This window comes from Cherax quadricarinatus, chromosome 6 (assembly GCF_038502225.1).
Source record: "Cherax quadricarinatus isolate ZL_2023a chromosome 6, ASM3850222v1, whole genome shotgun sequence".
NCBI classification, from domain to species: Eukaryota; Metazoa; Arthropoda; class Malacostraca; order Decapoda; family Parastacidae; genus Cherax; species Cherax quadricarinatus.
The window spans coordinates 27,968,208-27,986,275 of record NC_091297.1 but is presented as its reverse complement, the minus strand read 5'-3'; the positions used below and the strand labels follow the sequence as shown (position 1 = coordinate 27,986,275).

At 42.6% G+C, this 18,068-nt stretch overlaps 1 protein-coding gene across 2 annotated transcripts in view; it reads right to left on the bottom strand.

Annotated features, from left to right (window-relative positions):
• pigs (pickled eggs) overlaps positions 1-18,068 on the bottom strand; it is an 802,884-nt gene that overhangs the window by 87,826 nt on the left and 696,990 nt on the right. For both annotated transcript variants that reach the window (XM_070081188.1, XM_070081194.1), the window contains one exon: positions 5,185-5,292. In XM_070081188.1, the coding sequence (XP_069937289.1) occupies positions 5,185-5,292 (108 nt within the window). The remainder of the gene's footprint in view (positions 1-5,184; positions 5,293-18,068) is intronic.

Sequence of the window (18,068 nt, the reverse complement as noted above, 5' to 3'; positions counted from 1 at the left end):
CCCCTCCCCCTCCTCCACAACACAGCTGTCATTCCTCAATGCTGATACTGGAGTGCTGACACACCAGTCTTTTCTTTTGATTGCTTGATCAAGGTTGTTGTTGCTTCCTATCTTACTTACCCATCACAACCTGAGTGATTCGGCACTTCTGTAAAAACTTGTCAGAGATTTATAATTATAACTTGATTATAATAACAAAAACTTGTCAAGTATGTGGAACAAGATACTTATGCAGAATTCAGGACATTTATGAGAGGAAACGTTTCGCCACGAGTGGCTTCTTCAGTCCTAATGCAGAGATAATTAAGAACGAGTATAAATAGTGACAGGAGTCAGGTTGAAAACAGCAAGAATAGTGGAACTGGGATGACATGGGTGAGGTTTGAGAAGGACGTGTCAATATCATGTTACAGCGGTCTGCAGATGGGTAATTTTCTGTTGACCATTAATCTGGATATAATGTGACTTCCAGATTTTTGGTGGATAGTGTTACTGACAGCAATCAGGGCAACCTTTATACACTTTCCTCGGCTCAAATCTTCCTCATTAATCTAGCGGCTTCTAGCCTCACTGAACTTCGTGTGTCCAACACAAAGATGATGTTCAATGTGCGTTTTTAAGGTCTTCATGTATTTTGTAACGTCCCACATGGTATTGTGTACACTCCTGCACTTGTGCCAGAGTCGTTCTTGGGCTTCTGCACTAAGTTTTTAATAGTAACAGAAGACTGGTTGATATTTTAACAAGTTTTCTATTAAGTATTTTAGAGCGTTAGTTGCAACATCAATGACAGGTAGAACGATGTAACTGGGAGGATCAGGCCGCATTTAGGGGAGGGGCCCCCACCAAATGAAATTTTTTATGATACACATTATACTGAGAATTGAATAGATCGCAAAAAAAAAAAAATGTATGCAAGAGTTTGAAATGTGGTTGAACTGTCGAGTCAAAGATCTGTCTTCTTGAAACAGGAATTTGTACTGCTTTCTGGAATGACATTCTTCGAAGAGCGATTGCAACAAATCGAGGGCAGCAAAGCAAAAAAAAAAAAAAACTAGATCTTAATGTTGCTAACCTGAAAGACTTTGTGCGGTCTAAACGTGAATGTTTTGACAGTTAGGAGAAGCAAGGTCAACAACTGTTGGGTTCTACAGACTACACTCAATTGCGAAAGCGATCCCGCAACATTCGTTTAAGTCCATTGGACTATGGGCACGCAGAGCAAGCAAGCATGAACCCCTCTTGAAAATTTTAAAATAGAGAATCATTCCTGTCATCGATCAGTTCGTAGCTTCACTTGATCAACATTTGCATGCATATGAGCTGATGTCAGCTCGGTTCAGCTGCTTCGGGCAATTGACGGAGTTATCGCCCGAAGAGCTGACAAAAGCAGCACAAAACCTATTGGAAGTAAATCCCAAAGACAGAAAATTCCTTTCCAGATGAAATTATTCGATTTTCTTTTTTTTCCAAGATTCATGCGAACGAAGAGCTCAGCGACATGAACACAGAATTATTTCTTTACAAGCTCATCTACGAAAAACATGTGGTTGACATTTTCCCAAATGTTGAAGTCGCATTGAGAATGTATCTTGTAGTGATGGTAAGCAATTGCAGTGTAGAACGTTCCTTTTCAAAACTTAAACTTATTGAGACCCGGCTACGAACGAGCATGAAGCAAGCGCGGTTTGTGAACCTGACGGTCATAAACATAGAATCTGACATTTTGCGCTCGTTGGATTTTGATGGAGTCATCAGAGACTTTTATATCAGAAAAACACGGAATGTACCTGGTTTATAATATTTTATCTGTTTGAGGATAACTCCTCATAAGTCTGTAGATTACTTTTGAGTTACACTTGCAACTGAACCGAAAGGCTGTTAACAAAATACGCTATAAATCCAATTTATTGTTTCATTTCTTCATTTTAAGAGGATGGTACGTATATTGAGAGTGGCGAAAGTTTTCCAAGGAGAAACTTAAAATTCTTCTAACCATCAGAGTTAGACCTTTTTAATGCACTCCAGGTAAACTCCAGGCCCCCCACCAAACTGGGCCCCGGGCCCCTCACCACCTAAATTCGGCACTGGGGAGGATTTCCTTAAACTAGATTGGTGTTAGTCTTGTTAAGCAGCACTGTATGACCCTGGTGGTTTAGCGCTTGGTGTTGATTATAATAACAATAGTCAGGTTAAGAATGTGTGTCGCACGTTTTCTGCAATCACATATGAACCGTAGGGGAAGTGTAGTAAACTGAATGAATATGTGATGTATTTAGTATATACATTCTTCCTCGAGGAACTGTGGACTGGAAATTCTGTAGGTTAGTTTTCGGTAGACTTTAAATGATAATCTATTTGCACCTATGAGAAGGAATACATCGAAAAACGAAAATTGGTTGTCTTTCTCTCCTCCTCTAGTGTAAAATTAACTGTAGGTTACAGTGTTGATTGCGTTGAGGATGTCACAAACTTTCAGACTTTTGGATACAATAACAAAAATATCTACGTATTGCATCCATTTCTCGACGTACTCCTACTCATAGGTGCAAATAGACTATCTTTTAAAGTCTACCGAAAATCAACCTAAAAGACCGATCTTCATTTCTTCTCACTATGACACCAGAACTAAAAGAGAGGTAGTTATAGGCTTCTTTTTGAAAGCTTATAGAATTTCCAGTCCAGAGTTCCTCAAGGAAGAATGTATATACATCACACATTCATTCATTTTGCTACACTTCCCCTTACACTTCATACGTGATTGCAGGAAACTTGCGACACACATTTTTAACAGTTGAAGGAAATCCTCCCGTTACATCGTTCTACTGGTCATCGATGTTGCAACTTACGTCTCTAAAATACTTGACAGAAAACTTTTTAAAATATCCAACAGCTCTTCTACTACTATTAAAAACCTAGTACAGAAACCCAAGAACGACTCTGGCACCAGTGCAGGAGTGTACACAATACCATGTGGGGTGTGTGACAAAACATATGTGGGGGAAACAGCGAGATCTCTTGATATTAAGATCTGAGAGCACAAGAGTGCCTGCAACCGTGACCATAAATACGCCTGTGTCCAACACAGAAACGATGTTGGACATCTCATTAAGTTCAGTGAGGCTAGATTTATCGTTAAAGAGGAGGATTTGCGACGGTGGAAGTATATAGAGACTGAGACTGCCCTGATTGCTGTCAGTAACACTATCCACCAAAAATCCGAAAGTTACACTATATTCAAATTATTGATCCACAGAATACTCCCCATCTGGAAACCACTATAACATGATGTTGACACGTCCTTCTCAAACCATACCCATCTCACCGCAGTTGTACTACTACTACTGCTCTCGCTGCTTTCCACCTGACTCCTGTTATTATATATACTCGTTCTTAGTTATCTCTGTATTGGGACTGAAGAAGCCACTAGTGGTGAAACGTTTCCTCTAATAAATGTCTTGAATTATATATAAGTGTCTTTTTCCACATATCCATCCTGGGGAGGGTAGTGCAAGAGTATGTGGATACACAAAGACCCAGGAACTAGACCTCAAAAGGGTTTACATGAGCACATCTGGATTTATATCTATAGTTCATTTATCTAATACAAGCAAATTTAGGAAATATATTAAGCAAATTTAGGAAATTTGCTTAATATATCTGTTATCATATTTTTCATTAATAAGATATCTTAACATATCTTGACATACTTTGTATTTAGTTTAATCATCTGTGTGTCTGCAAAAGTACCAGAAGTACTTGTAACCAAGCCTAAGCCTGGCTACCACAACATCAGTCAGGTCTGTTCACATTGTAAGTTGCTCCATAAACGTACACTGTATGACCCTTGTGAGCTTAGCACTTAGTTATGATTATAATAATAATAATAATAATCAATAACCGTACTTATCTACGTTCATGTTATCATAGTGGGTTATAGATCTACTCAGACTTGTAACTGCAGTTCTATAACATTCAGTTTCATTATTTACTTCTCTCCTAACATTATTCCTAATGCTAGATCTAGACATACCAAAGTTATATTCTACATTTTCCTCCAGTGTATTTTTCTTGGCTAACGTATCAACTTTACCATGACCATGAAAGAGTAATCCACTGTGTGATGGAATCCATAACAATTGTACATTAATTCCCTTTACTCGGATATTTTGAGTATCTGTATCTGGCTTCTTCAATGAGCATGTTGTTAGAGTCATTATGTGAGTCAAGAACCTTCAGTGATGACACAGAAGCAGTAATAATTACTGTCATTAGTTAACTTTAGTGCCATTAAGATGACAAACAATTCAGTTCGTAGTGTAGACTGAGCTACTACAATTGGGGTCTTGAACCTTGATGGCAGGAACCTTGATACTGGTGAAAGAGCCCTTGATTAAGAGAACTGGAACAACCCCGTTCTTCAAGTGCTGTTTTCACCCATACGGGTTTAGCAGTTCCCCAGGAACTCTGTTAAAATAAAAGCTCTCGCTTCACACGGTGAGTGTCCCGGTTCGATTCCCGGCGAGGGTTGAAACACTGGGCGTGTTTCTTTACACCGGTTGTCCATGTTCACCCATCAGTAAAAATTGGTACCTGGGTGTTAGTGGACTGGTGTGGGTCGCATCCTGGGACAAAACTGACCACATTTGCCCGAAATGCTCTGCATAACAAGCGACTTTCTATATAGTAGTATACGTACTTATAGAAATAAAGATATTATTATTATTATTATTATTATTATTATTATTATTATTATTATTATTATTATTATTATAACACAGGTGTACTTTATGTACGCTGTATAAGAGGAAACTGGAGAAACACAAATGTATTACAATATTTTGAACTTCGTAACCCGACTCACTGTGTGGTGTAACTACCTCTGTTTTCTATTATGTTGGTCTTTTCTACCATTTGTATCCATAAGAGGGAAAAATCTCTACTTGTCAACTGTGGATACACTTGACATTGAGTGTACCCACAGCTGACAGGTACACTTGGTGTCAAATGTACCCACATTTGGCAGGTACACCTGACACCAAGTGTACCTATCATCATGGCAGTGGTAGTTACTGCAACAGGAGATAACATGAAGGAAGTTACAGGTGAGAAGGCAGGAGGCAGCATAGACTAGACTGAACTACAGGTACTGGTACCAGTACCAGGACCAGTATTAGTACTCACCCTGACGAAGATGAGTACACGGGTGTCACCGATGCGGTACTTGCCCTCAGACACCTTCACCATGGGGAACTGCGACGGACACGAACATCGTTCAACAAGGTCACGGACCTGCAAATAAAATAACACGTGATTACCTCTCTCACACGGTAGATATATTACCTGTCTCTCACACGGTAGATATATTACCTGTCTCTCACACGGTAGATATATTACCTGTCTCTCACACGGTAGATATATTACCTGTCTCACACGGTAGATATATTACCTCTCTCACAGGGGGGATGCACCAAGTAGGGGGATGCACCAGGTAGGGGGGATGCACAAGGTAGGGAGGAAGAACCAGGTAGGGGGCGATGCACAAGGTATGGGGGCAGTTGGTTAGGTACTGACCAGATGAACAGTCTTGGGCCCCTGACACTTATTGTATTGTCTCTTAGCGTACTCAAGGTGCCTCTGCTTTTCACTGGTGGGATGCTGCACCGCCAGCCGAGTCTCTTGTTTTTGTAGGGAGTGATCTTCGTGTGCAGATTTAGGACTTAGCCCTCTAAGATTTTTCCAAGTGTATTTTTACAATCTCTTTTTCTAGCCTGCTTCAAAGGAGTACAGGTCAAGGGACTCTAGCCGTTCCCAGTAATTTAGGTGCGGTATTGTACTACTACGTGCAGTGAAAGTTCTTTGTATATTCTCCAGGTTTGGAATTTCGCCTGCCTTGAAAAGGGCGGCTAGTGTACAGCAATATTCCAGCCTAGAGAAAACAAGCGATTTGAAGAGAATCATCATTGGCTTTGAATCCCTAGTTTGGAAGATTCTCATTATCAGTCCTATCATTTTCTTAGCAGATGTCGCAGAAACATTGTTGTGATCTTTGAAGGTGAAAGTCTCTTGCATTAACAGCCCTAGGTCCTTCACATTGGTTTTCGCTATTGTGTGGTTGGAATTTGTTTTACACTCCGATCCAGTTTTTATTGTCTTGAGTTTTTCCATAGCGGAGTATTGATATTTGTCTTCACTGAACTTCACATTGCTTTCTGAGGGCCCATTTAAGACTTAGTTGATGTCCACTTCGAGATTTGCAGTGTCCTCACTGGACGACACTCATGCAAATTCTGGTATCACCATCAGAGGAGGACACGATGCTGTGGCTTACATCTCTGTGTATGTCAGATATGAGGATGAGGAAAAGGATGGGAGAGAGTACTGTGCCTTGTGGAAGGAAGTTTTTCACTGTAGCCGCCTCTGACTTTACTCTGTTTAATATTATACTTTGTGTTCTATTTGTTAGGAAGTTATAGATCCAACTACCCACTTTTCTGGTTATTCCTTTATCACGCATTTTGTGCGCTGTTACACCATGGGCGCGCTTGTCGAAGGCAAAGTTTGTGTATGCTATATCTGCATTTTGTTTGTCCTCCAGAGCATCTAAGACCATGTCAGAGTGGTTCAGTAGTTGTGATAGGCAGGAGCAACTATCCAAGACCATGTCATAGTGGTCCAGTAGATGTGAGAGGAAGGAGCGACCTGCTCTAAACCTATGCTGTCCTGGGTTGTAAAACTGTTAGCTATCCAAGTGGTTAGCGATCTTGCTTCTTAGAACTCTTTCAAAGATTATTATGATGTTGGACGTTAGTACTATCGGCCTATAATTCTTTGCAATTGCTTTACTGCCATCTTTGTGGAGTGGGGCTATGTCTGTCGTTTTTAGTGACTGGTAGGAATATTTAAAACACGTAAAAGGGGTTTCTTGGAGTTCTTGATGAACACGGAGTTCCACGAGTCTGGCCCTGGGGCAGAGTGCATGGGCATGTCATTTATTGTGGTGTTAGGATTATATCAGTAAGTACTGATGTCTTACTTCTTTCAACTCCTCCTTCCTTCCCCTCGCCCTCTCATCTAGCAGTAAGTACTCATGTCCTAATTCCTTCAACTACTTCTTCCCTCTCCACATCCTCTCATCTAGCAGTATATAATTATTTGTTAGTTGACTCTTGCAAGTCGCATCTCTGGTATTCCTCATCGTCAGATTCTTCACCAAAAATGCTAATAAGTGAAAAACAAATTCAGTCTTGCCGGAAGTATTTAAGCGATGGGTAGAAGTTATTCTGCGTATTTTTACTGAATAGAAAACAAATCCTGAGTGATAATGCTTGTTACGTATTAGTGTGTCGGCCACTACATGTCGTCGCGTGTTGTGCCAGTTAGTACACAGCCTCATGCAGATACTAGGATCTGCATGAGGCTGTCATCTGCTGAGGACGCGGTTAACCTCCAAGAAGATATAAACAAAGTTTTCCAGTGGGCAACGGTAAACAATATGATGTTCAATGAGGACAAATTCCAACTACTCCGTTATGGAAAACTGGAGGAGATAATAACTAGAACAGAGTATACTACAAACTCTGGCCATACAATAGAGCGGAAAAATAATGTAAGGGACCTGGGAGTAGTAATGTCTGAGGATCTCACTTTCAAGGATCACAACAGTGCCACGATCGCACGTGCAAAGAAAATGATAGGATGGATAATGAGAACGTTCAAAACGAGAGATGCCAAGCCAATGATGATCCTTTTCAAATCACTTGTTCTCTTTAGGCTGGAATACTGCTGTACATTAACATCTCCATTCAAAACAGGTGAAATTGCAGATCTAGAGAGTGTACAGAGATCCTTTACTGCACGTATAAGTTCTGTCAAGCACCTTAACTACTGGGAACGCTTGGAAGCACTTGACTTGTACTCGTTGGAACGCAGGAGGGAGAGATATATCATAATCTACACTTGGAAAATCCTGGAAGGAATGGTCCCAAAACTGTACACAGAAATCACTCCCTACAAAAGTAAAAGACTGGGCAGGCGATGCAAAATGCCCCCAATAAAAAGTAGGGGCGCCATTGGTACACTAAGGTAAAACACCATAAGTGTCCGGGGCCCAAGACTGTTCAACAGCCTCCCATCAAGCATTAGGGGAATTGCCAATAAACCCCTGGCTGCCTTCAAGAGAGAGCTGGACAGATACCTAAAGTCGGTGCCGGATCAGCCGGGCTGTGGCTTGTACGTTGGACTGCGTGCGGCCAGCAGTAACAGCCTAGTTGATCAGGCCCTGATCCATCGGGAGGCCTGGTCATGGACCGGGCCGCGGGGGCGTTGATCCCCGGAATAACCTCCAGATCCAGGTAACCCTGACCTACGCTGTCTTCGAATGATTACGTATTTCCTAAGACAGCATGAACCACTTGTTACTAGATTTGCCCAGTGATGTACTGTGGTGTAGCCGGGAGTCACTCTGAGGTGTGTTTTGGTTGATAACGTGCTCTGTCGACATGGTGCACACAGCCAACCCTCACGGGTGTCTGTGAGGAGAGAAGAGCACTACTCCTGGGAGTTGAGTTTAGTTTAGTTTAATATGTTTATTATGCACCCCATACCCATCCTGTGGGCGGTAGTCAAAAGATTACAGAGGTACATAATTGGTCCAGGGACTGGACTCCAAAGTTTTGATAGCTGAGCAAGTTACAGAGGTAATGAACTCACAATTTACAAAGGTAATGAGCTCACAATTTACAAAGGTAATGAACTCACAATTTACAAAGGTAATGAACTCCAGGTAAGTCTGGTCACAATCATGACAAGTTACAAAGGTATTTACAGATTACAGAGGTACGTAATGGGTTGAGTCACGCCAAGTTCGTACTTCGTGGGCACTGACGTCCCGTTGTTATCAGTCTATGGTTAACTGCAGACACCATGACAGACACACACTTCCTCGGTCAGAGAGTAAGTGTATCTGAGGCTGCCTGGACCACTAGTGTAGACACTGCTGGCTGGACCACTGGTGTAGACACTGCTGCCTGGACCACTGGTGTAGATACTGTTGCCTGGACCACTGGGGAAGACATTGCTGCCTGGACCACTGGGGAAGACATTGCTGCCTGGACCACTGAGGAAGACACTGCTACCTGGACCACTGGGGAAGACATTGCTGCCTGGACCACTGGGGAAGACATTGCTGCCTGGGCCACTGGGGAAGACATTGCTGCCTGGACCACTGGGGAAGACATTGCTGCCTGGACCACTGGGGTAGACACTGCTGCCTGGACCACTGGGGAAGACATTGCTGCCTGGACCACTGGGGAAGATACTGCTGCCTGGACCACTGGGGAAGACATTGCTGCCTGGACCACTGGATCAGACACAGCTGCCTGGACCACTGGATCAGACACTGCTGCCTGGACCACTGGATCAGACACTGCTGGTAAACAACTGACATCTTTCACCACCAAGTTAGTCTGACTAAAACTACAACATTAGTTTTCCCGGAGTCACCGCCCCCCGCGAAGCGCTGCCACACCATGTAACCTAACCAGTGCACTTCCTCCTCCTCCCACCACCTGGAGTTTACATGGAGAGAGTTCCGGGGGTCAACGCCCCCGCGGCCCGGTCTGTGACCAGGCCTCATGGTGGATCAGGGCCTGATTAACCAGGCTGTTACTGCTGGCTGCACGCAATCCAACGTACGAGCCACAGCCCGGCTGGTCAGGTACCGACTTTAGGTGCTTGTCCAGTGCCTGCTTGAAGACAGCCAGGGGTCTATTGGTAATCTCCCTTATGTTTGCTGGGAGGCAGTTGAACAATCTTGGGCCCCTGACACTTATTGTGTTGTCTCTTAACGCGCTAGCGATACCCCTGCTTTTCATTGGGGGGATGTTGCATCGTCTGCCGAGTTTCTCGCTTTCGTTGTGAGTGATTCTCGTGAGCAAGTTCGGTACTAATCCCTCTAGGATTTTCCAGGTGTATATAATCATGTATCTCTCCCGCCTGCGTTCCAGGGAGTACAGGTTCAGGAACTTCAAGCGCTCCCAGTAACTGAGGTGTTTTATCTCCGTTATGCGCGCCATGAAGGTTCTCTATACATTTTCTAGGTCAGCAATTTCACCTGCCTTGAAAAGTGCTGTTAGTGTGCAGCAATATTCCAGCCTAGATAGAACAAGCGACCTGAAGAGTGTCATCATGGGCTTGGCATCCCTAGTTTTGAAGGTTCTCATTATCCATCCTGTCATTTTTGTAGCAGATGCGATTGATACAATGTTATGGTCCTTGAAGGTGAGATCCTCCGACATGATCACTCCCAGGTCTTTGACGTTAGTTTTTCGCTCTATTGTGTGGCTGGAATTTGTTTTGTACTCTGATGAAGCTTTAATTTCCTCGTGTTTACCATATCGGAGTAATTGAAATTTCTCATCGTTGAACGTCATATTGTTTTCTGCAGCCCATTGAAAGATTTGGTTGATGTCCGCCTGAAACCTTGCAGTGTCTGCAATGGAAGACACTGTCATGCAGATTCGGGTGTCATCTGCAAAGGAAGACACGGTGCTGTGGCTGACATCCTTGTCTATGTCAGATATGAGGATGAGAAACAAGATGGGACCGAGTACTGTGCCTTGTGGAACAGAGCTTTTCACCGTAGCCGCCTCAGACTTTACTCTGTTGACTACTACTCTTTGTGCTCTGTTTGTGAGGAAATTATAGATCCATCTACCAACTTTTCCTGTTATTCCTTTAGCACGCATTTTGTGCGCTATTATACCACGGTCACACCTGTCGAAGACTTTTGCAAAGTCTGTATATATTACATCTGCATTCTTTTTGTCTTCTAGTGCATCTAGGACCTTGTAGTGATCCAATAGTTGAGACAGACAGGAGTGACCTGTTCTAAACCCATGTTGCCCTGGGTTGTGTAACTGATGGGTTTCTAGATGGGTGGTGATCTTGCTTCTTAGGACCCTTTCAAAGATTTTTATGATATGGGATGTTAGTGCTATTGGTCTGTAGTTGTTTGCTGTTGCTTTACTGCCCCCTTTGTGGAGTGGGGCTATGTCTGTTGTTTTTAGTAACTGTGGGACGACCCCAGTGTCCATGTTCCCTCTCCATAGGATGTTAAAAGCACGTGATAGGGGCTTCTTGCAGTTTTTAATGAACACGAAGTTCCACGAGTCCGGCCCTGGGGCAGAGTGCATGGGCATGTCATTTATCGCCTGTTCGAAGTCATTTGGCGTCAGGATAACATCAGATAGGCCTGTTTTATAATCCTTTTTGCTGCTGCTATTGCTGCAGCAACAACAGCAGCAGCAACAGCTGCAACAACAACAACAGCAACAACAGCAACAACATCAACAATAGCAGCAACAACAACAGTATCATCAGCAGTAACAACAGCAGCAGCAGCAGCAGCAACAATAGCAGTACCATCAGCAGTAATAACAGCAGCAGCAAATACAGCAGCAGCAGCAGCAACAACAGCAGCAGCAACAACAGCAACAGCAGTATAATCAAAGCAGCAACAACCTCAACAGTAGCAACAACAGCAGCAGCAACATCAACAACAGTACCATCAGCAGTAACAACAGCAGTAGAAGCAGCAACAACAACAGTAACATCAGCAGTAATAACAGCAGCAGCAGCAACAGGTTACCGCGGCAGCCAACCGTGACGGACCGTGGCAGTCAAGACCTGCATCACTGGTCAGGTATCATGGCATCAATGGTTAGGTATTATGGTATCAATAGTCAGGTATCATGGTATCATTGGTCAGGTATCAGGATATCAATGGTCAGGTATCAGAGTATCACCGGTCATCTACGGTATCACTGGTTAGGTATCAGTGTATCACTGGTCAGGTATCATGGTATCATTGGTCAAGTATCACGGTATCACTGGTCAGGTATCATGGCATCACTGGTCCGGTATCATGGTAACACTGGTAAGGTATCATGGTATCACTGGTTAGGTATCATGGTATCAATGGTTAGGTATTATGGTATCAATAATCAGGTACCATGGTATCACTGGTCATTATCAGGGTATCATTGGTCAGGTATCAGGGTATCACCGGACAGCTATCATGATATCACCGGTCAAGTATCATGGTATCACCAGTCAGGTATCATGGTATCACTGGTCAGGTATCAGGGTATCAATGGTCAGGTATCAGAGTATCACCGGTCAGCTACGGTATCACTGGTCAGGTATCAGTGTATCACTGGTCAGGTATCATGGTATCATTGGTCAAGTATCACGGTATCACTGGTCAGGTATCATAGCATCACTGGTCCGGTATCATGGTAACACTGGTAAGGTATCATGGTATCACTGGTTAGGTATCATGGTATCAATGGTCAGGTATCATATTATCACTGGTCAGGTATCATGGTGTCATTGGTCAGATATCATGGTATCATCACTGGTCAGGTATCATGGTATCACTGGTCAGGTATCAGGGTATCACTGGTCAAGTATCAGGGTATCACTAGTCAGGTATCAGGGTATCACTGGTCAGGTATCATGGTATCACTGGTCAGGTATCATGGTGTTACCAGTCAGGTATTATGGTATCACTGGTCATTTATCAGGGTATCACTGGTCAAGTATCATGGTATCACCGGTCAGGTATCATGGTGTTACCAGTCAGGTATTTTGGTATCACTGGTCAGGTATCAGGGTATCACTGGTCAGGTATCATGGTATCACCTGTCAGGTATCATGGTATCACCGGTCAGGTATCATGGTATCACTGCTCAGGTATCATGGTATCACTGGTCAGGTATCATGGTTTGGAAAATTAAATTTACCTGGATGTATCTCATTAGATACATACCAGTAAATGGTAACAAAGATAATTATTATTTATCAAAGTTAGAGAGACAAGTAGGAATTTTTAGGACACCTAGGTCGCAAAATATGTCCCCCTTCGATACCTACCATCTATCTCTCCACAAGTTGCTCTAAACCTATATTAATTGCAAATGAAATGTACATCACCAGGAATTCTGGTAAAATTTAATATAAATTTGTGGACTGTATATTAAAATTAATAAATGATTACATATACACATTTATGTATTAGAAGGAGAATTTATAATCATAACACTCACCAATTTGTCTGGAGATTACTGTGTGTCATGTACAGAACCCCTCTCTACCCAAATTTATGATGATAATACTGTCCAGAATTACAAACATAATTTAGATAGCTTATCTGAGGTTCCTGGAGCTGTCCTGTCCATCGGCTTAATGCTCAAATTATGCAGGAATGCACATCCAACAATTTCGGCTCCTATTTGAGAGGTTTTAAGCCCAATATAACCCCTAGAGCGAAGAAAATTATATACCTTACATTAATGTGCTTGTAACACATTCAAAAAACAATGGCGTCTCTTCCCCGTTCGTCAGCGCAGGCGCAGAGCTTCCCTGTTGGCTCCATTCTCTAAAATACACTTTTAATTTTGGGAAATTATTTTCCACACATGATATCACCGGGCAGGTATCATGGTATTACCGGTCAGGTATCATGGTATTACTGGTCAGGTATCATGGTATCACTGGTCAGGTATCAGGGTATCACTGGTCAGGTATCAGGGTATCACTGGTCAGTTATCATGGTATCAATGGCCAGGTATCATGGTATAACTGGTCAGGTATCATGGTATCACCGGTCAGGTATCATGGTATCACCGGTCAGGCATCATGGTATCACCGGTCAGGTATCATTGTCAACAGTGCTACTTATGTAGTACACTTAGATACACCAGCCCAGCTACTTTATAGTAAGGGTCCCTTCTAGCCGTGATGTCACAAGATTCCTCACGTTTGCCGTAGGCTAGAAGCCCCACTCTCAGTTCCCGCTAGGCACAGCATACTGGACACCCATGTTGGGCTCTTCTCTCAAGACTCTGTTAATTATACGCCTCCAAGACATCCAACGTGTGTATTTCTTATTCCAATTTTCTCCTGACGAACCCCCCCCCCCCACGACATCATGGTAGCAATGGTCAGGTATCATGGTATTTTCAGGCATCATGGTGTCACTGGTCAAATATCATGGAATCAATGGTCAGATATCATAGGATCTCTGGTGGGTTATCATAGTATCAGTGGTGGGCTACCATAGGATCACTGTCTGGATCACTATAACCCTCCAACACTGTATTGTGCCATGATATTTCTAAACTCGGGTGACGTCAGGAAGGATCTCTGTCTCACTCCTCTCCGCTTCCCCCAAACAAGACCTTTGATCCTCTTTCTTCCGCCCCCGTCCCCTCTCAACACGACCCATGATCACCCCCTCCACACACTTACGACCTTCCCACCTGCCTCCTTCCTTCCCAAGCCTTCGCTTCATCCTATACAAGAAAGTGAAGTTTTTTGAAGATATGAAAGTTACTCTACGTCAGCGTTTCTCCAAGCCACCACCATCCCGAGTCACGACCATCTCAAGCCATGACCATCCCAAGTCACGAATATTCCAAGATACGACCATTCCAAGTCACGACTATTGTAAGCCACCATCATCCCAAATCACGACCATCCCAAGTCACGACTATTCCAAGCCGCCACCACCATCCCAAATCACGACCATCCCAAGCCACGACTATCCCAAGTCACGACTATTCCAAGCCACGACCATCCCAAGTCACGGCTTTTCCAAGCCACCACCCTCCCAAGTCACGACCATCCCAAGCCACGACCATCCCAAGTCACAAATATTCCAAGACACGGCCATCCCAAGTCACGACTATTCCAAGCCACCACCATTCCAAATCACGACCATCCCAAGCCACCACCATCCCAAGTCACGACTATGGACATAAATTCGTTAGAAAACATTCAGCGTAGGATGACTAAATTAATACATAGCATTAGAAATCTTCCTTATGAAGAAAGATTGAAGACTCTTAAGTTACATTCACTTGTTAGACGAAGAATGAGGGGAGACCTGATCGAAGTGTATAAGTGGAAGATAGGTATTAATAAAGGGGATATTAACAAGGTCTTGAGGATATCTCTCCAAGAGAGAACCCGCAGTAATGGATTTAAATTAGATAAGTTTAGATTTAGAAAGGACATAGGAAAGTATTGGTTTGGAAATAGGGTAGTTGATGAGTGGAACAGTCTACCTAGTTGGGTTATTGAGGCTAGGACTTTGGGGAGTTTCAAATTTAGGTTGGATAAGTACATGAGTGGGAGGGGTTGGATTTGAGTGGGACTTGCACATCGGAGCTTGTTTCTTGGGTGGCATTGAAAATTGGGTTGGTCAAATGTTTGTTAGTGGGATGAATTGTAAAGGACCTGCCTAGTATGGGCCAACAGGCCTGCTGCAGTGTTCCTCCTTTCTTATGTTCTTATGTTCTTATTCCAAGCCACGACCATCCCAAGTCACGGCTTTTCCAAGCCACCACCCTCCCACGTCACGACCATCCCAAGCCATGACCATCCCAAGCCGCGAATATTCCACGACACGACCATCCCAAGTCATGAGTATTCCAAGCCACCACCATCCCAAATCACGACCATCCCAAGCCACCACCATCCCAAGTCACGACTATTCCAAACCAAGACCATCCCAAGTCACGACTATTCCAAGCCACGACCATCCCAAGTCACGAATATTTCAAGCAACGACCATCCCAGGTCACGAATATTCCAAGCAACGATCATCCCAAGCCATAACCATCAAAAAACCACGACCAACAAAATATAAACCCAGTATTCAGATCTTCGTATTTTGCGCCTGGCCCCTAGCACTTGTGCTGCCATCTGGCGGGACTAGTCCATTCTACATCTCAGTATAGTAGACCCAGTTACATCCTCACTCTTAGGACAGTGACTGGACAAGCCGGACTTAGGTACCTTTCACTCCCTCGCAGGCCTACGGCGTTGGCATGAACAATTTACCCAATAAACTTAAGACTCGCCTCCAAGCCTATTCTACCAACCATGATGAAAACCTGTTTACATTGTAACAATGCTTTCAAGTGATATATTTGTAAGGTACAATGCTTCCTTTGCCAGAAGAGGTGTCATGCTACATGCACCAATAGTTCTACCTTTACCAGCACTGATATTAAACGTAGGAAAGTGTGTTTGGGTCTGCATGAAAGTTACAAGACAGTGAACCATAGAAAAGCTAATAAAAAATATCCTTTATTTATTTATTTATTTATTTATTTCCAATTTGTGCACACATACAGAGGTACAAAAAAAAAAATACAGATAAGAGCAGTATGCCAAAGCCACTTATACTATGCATAGCATTACGGGCTGGCTTAAAATTAACTTAAGACTAACTAAGCAATGATTATTATTATTATTATAATCAAGAAGAAGCGCTAAGCCACAAGGACTATACAGCGCTGCTACTAAGCAATGATGAAATCAGTGATAAAACATTAATGTAAACAGATAACTATAAAGCACAAGTGAGTATTACAAAGACAGGTCATATGGTTGCATTCAGTTAGGTAGTGATTCTGTTAGGTAGTGTATTTAAAAAATAATAAAGTTAGATTGGGTTTTAGGTTTAACATTTATGTGATATAATTGTGAGAAACATTTAAGATATAAAATTTATAATGTTCAGTTATTCAGTATTTATTTGGTTTTGGGTGAGTAAGTAATCTTTGAGAAGAGACTTGAATTTATAAACAGGTTGTGTTTCTTTTATATTTACAGGTAATGAATTCCAGATTTTAGGGCCTTTTATGTGCATTGAGTTTTTGCATAGTGTGAGATGGACACGAGGAACATCAAAGAGTGATCTGTGCCTTGTGTTATGGTCATGTGTTCTGTTGAGGTTGGCAAGGAGATGTTTGAGGGGAGGGTTAATATCAGAGTTAAATGTTCTATGTATGTAATAGGTGCAGTAATAAGTATGGATGTTTTGTATGGTGAGTAGGTTTAGTGTATTGAATATTGGTGGAGTGTGCTGCCTGTAGTGAGAATTTGTTATCATTCTAACTGCAGCCTTTTGTTGGGTAATTAGTGGTCTGAGATGGTTAATTGTTGTTGAGCCCCATGCACAAATTCCATAGGTGAGATAGGGGTAAATAAGAGAGTGATATAGGGCCAGGAGGGCTGACTGTGGAACATAGTACCGTATCTTTGATAGTATGCCTACAGTCTTGGAAATTTTCTTAGAAATTTGATGTATATGTGTATGAAATTTGAGTCTATTATCAAGGTGGATTCCTAAGAATTTTCCCTCTGTTAGTTTTGTGATAGGTGATCCATTTATCATTATGTTAAGAGGGACATCTGTAGCTCTGTTACCAAACTGAATGAAGTAGGTTTTGTCAATGTTTAGTGTAAGTTTGTTAGTCCTCATCCAGGTAGATATTTTCTGTAATTCGGTATTTACAGTATTGGCTAGCGTGACTGGGCTCGGGTGAGAGAAGACGTATGTAGTGTCATCTGCAAATAGTGTGGGTTTGAGTAATTGCGAAGCATTTGGAAGGTCATTTATGTATAGGAGAAAGAGAAGAGGGCCAAGGACACTTCCCTGTGGGACACCAACTGTAATTGGTTGTGCAGAAGAGTTTGCCCCATTTGCGTACACATATTGGCTTCTGTTGCTGAGGTAAGACTTGAGGTAGTTGAGGGAGTGCCCTCTTATACCATAGTGTGACAATTTTACGTGGAGCAAGTCATGGTCAACTGTATCAAAAGCTTTACGTAAGTCAATGAAGATCCCCAGTGGGACTTCTTTTTTCTCTATTGCAGTGTATATATGTTCTAGCATGTGTATAATAGCATCATTAGTATTTTTATTAGGCCTGAATCCAAATTGGCAGGGGTTGAGTATGTTTTGGGAGATAAGGTAGGAGTAGATTCGTTTATGAATTAATTTTTCAAAGATTTTTGAGAGAGGGTGTAAGTTGGATATTGGCCTATAGTTATTCAACTCTGTTTGGTCTCCTCCTTTGTGGATCGGGGTGACCCTTGCTATTTTGAGTACTGTAGGGAAGGTGGAGGATTCAATGGATTTGTTAAAGAGTGTTGCAATGATTGGTGATAGCACTTGTGACACTTTTTTGTATATAAGGGGTGGTAAGGTA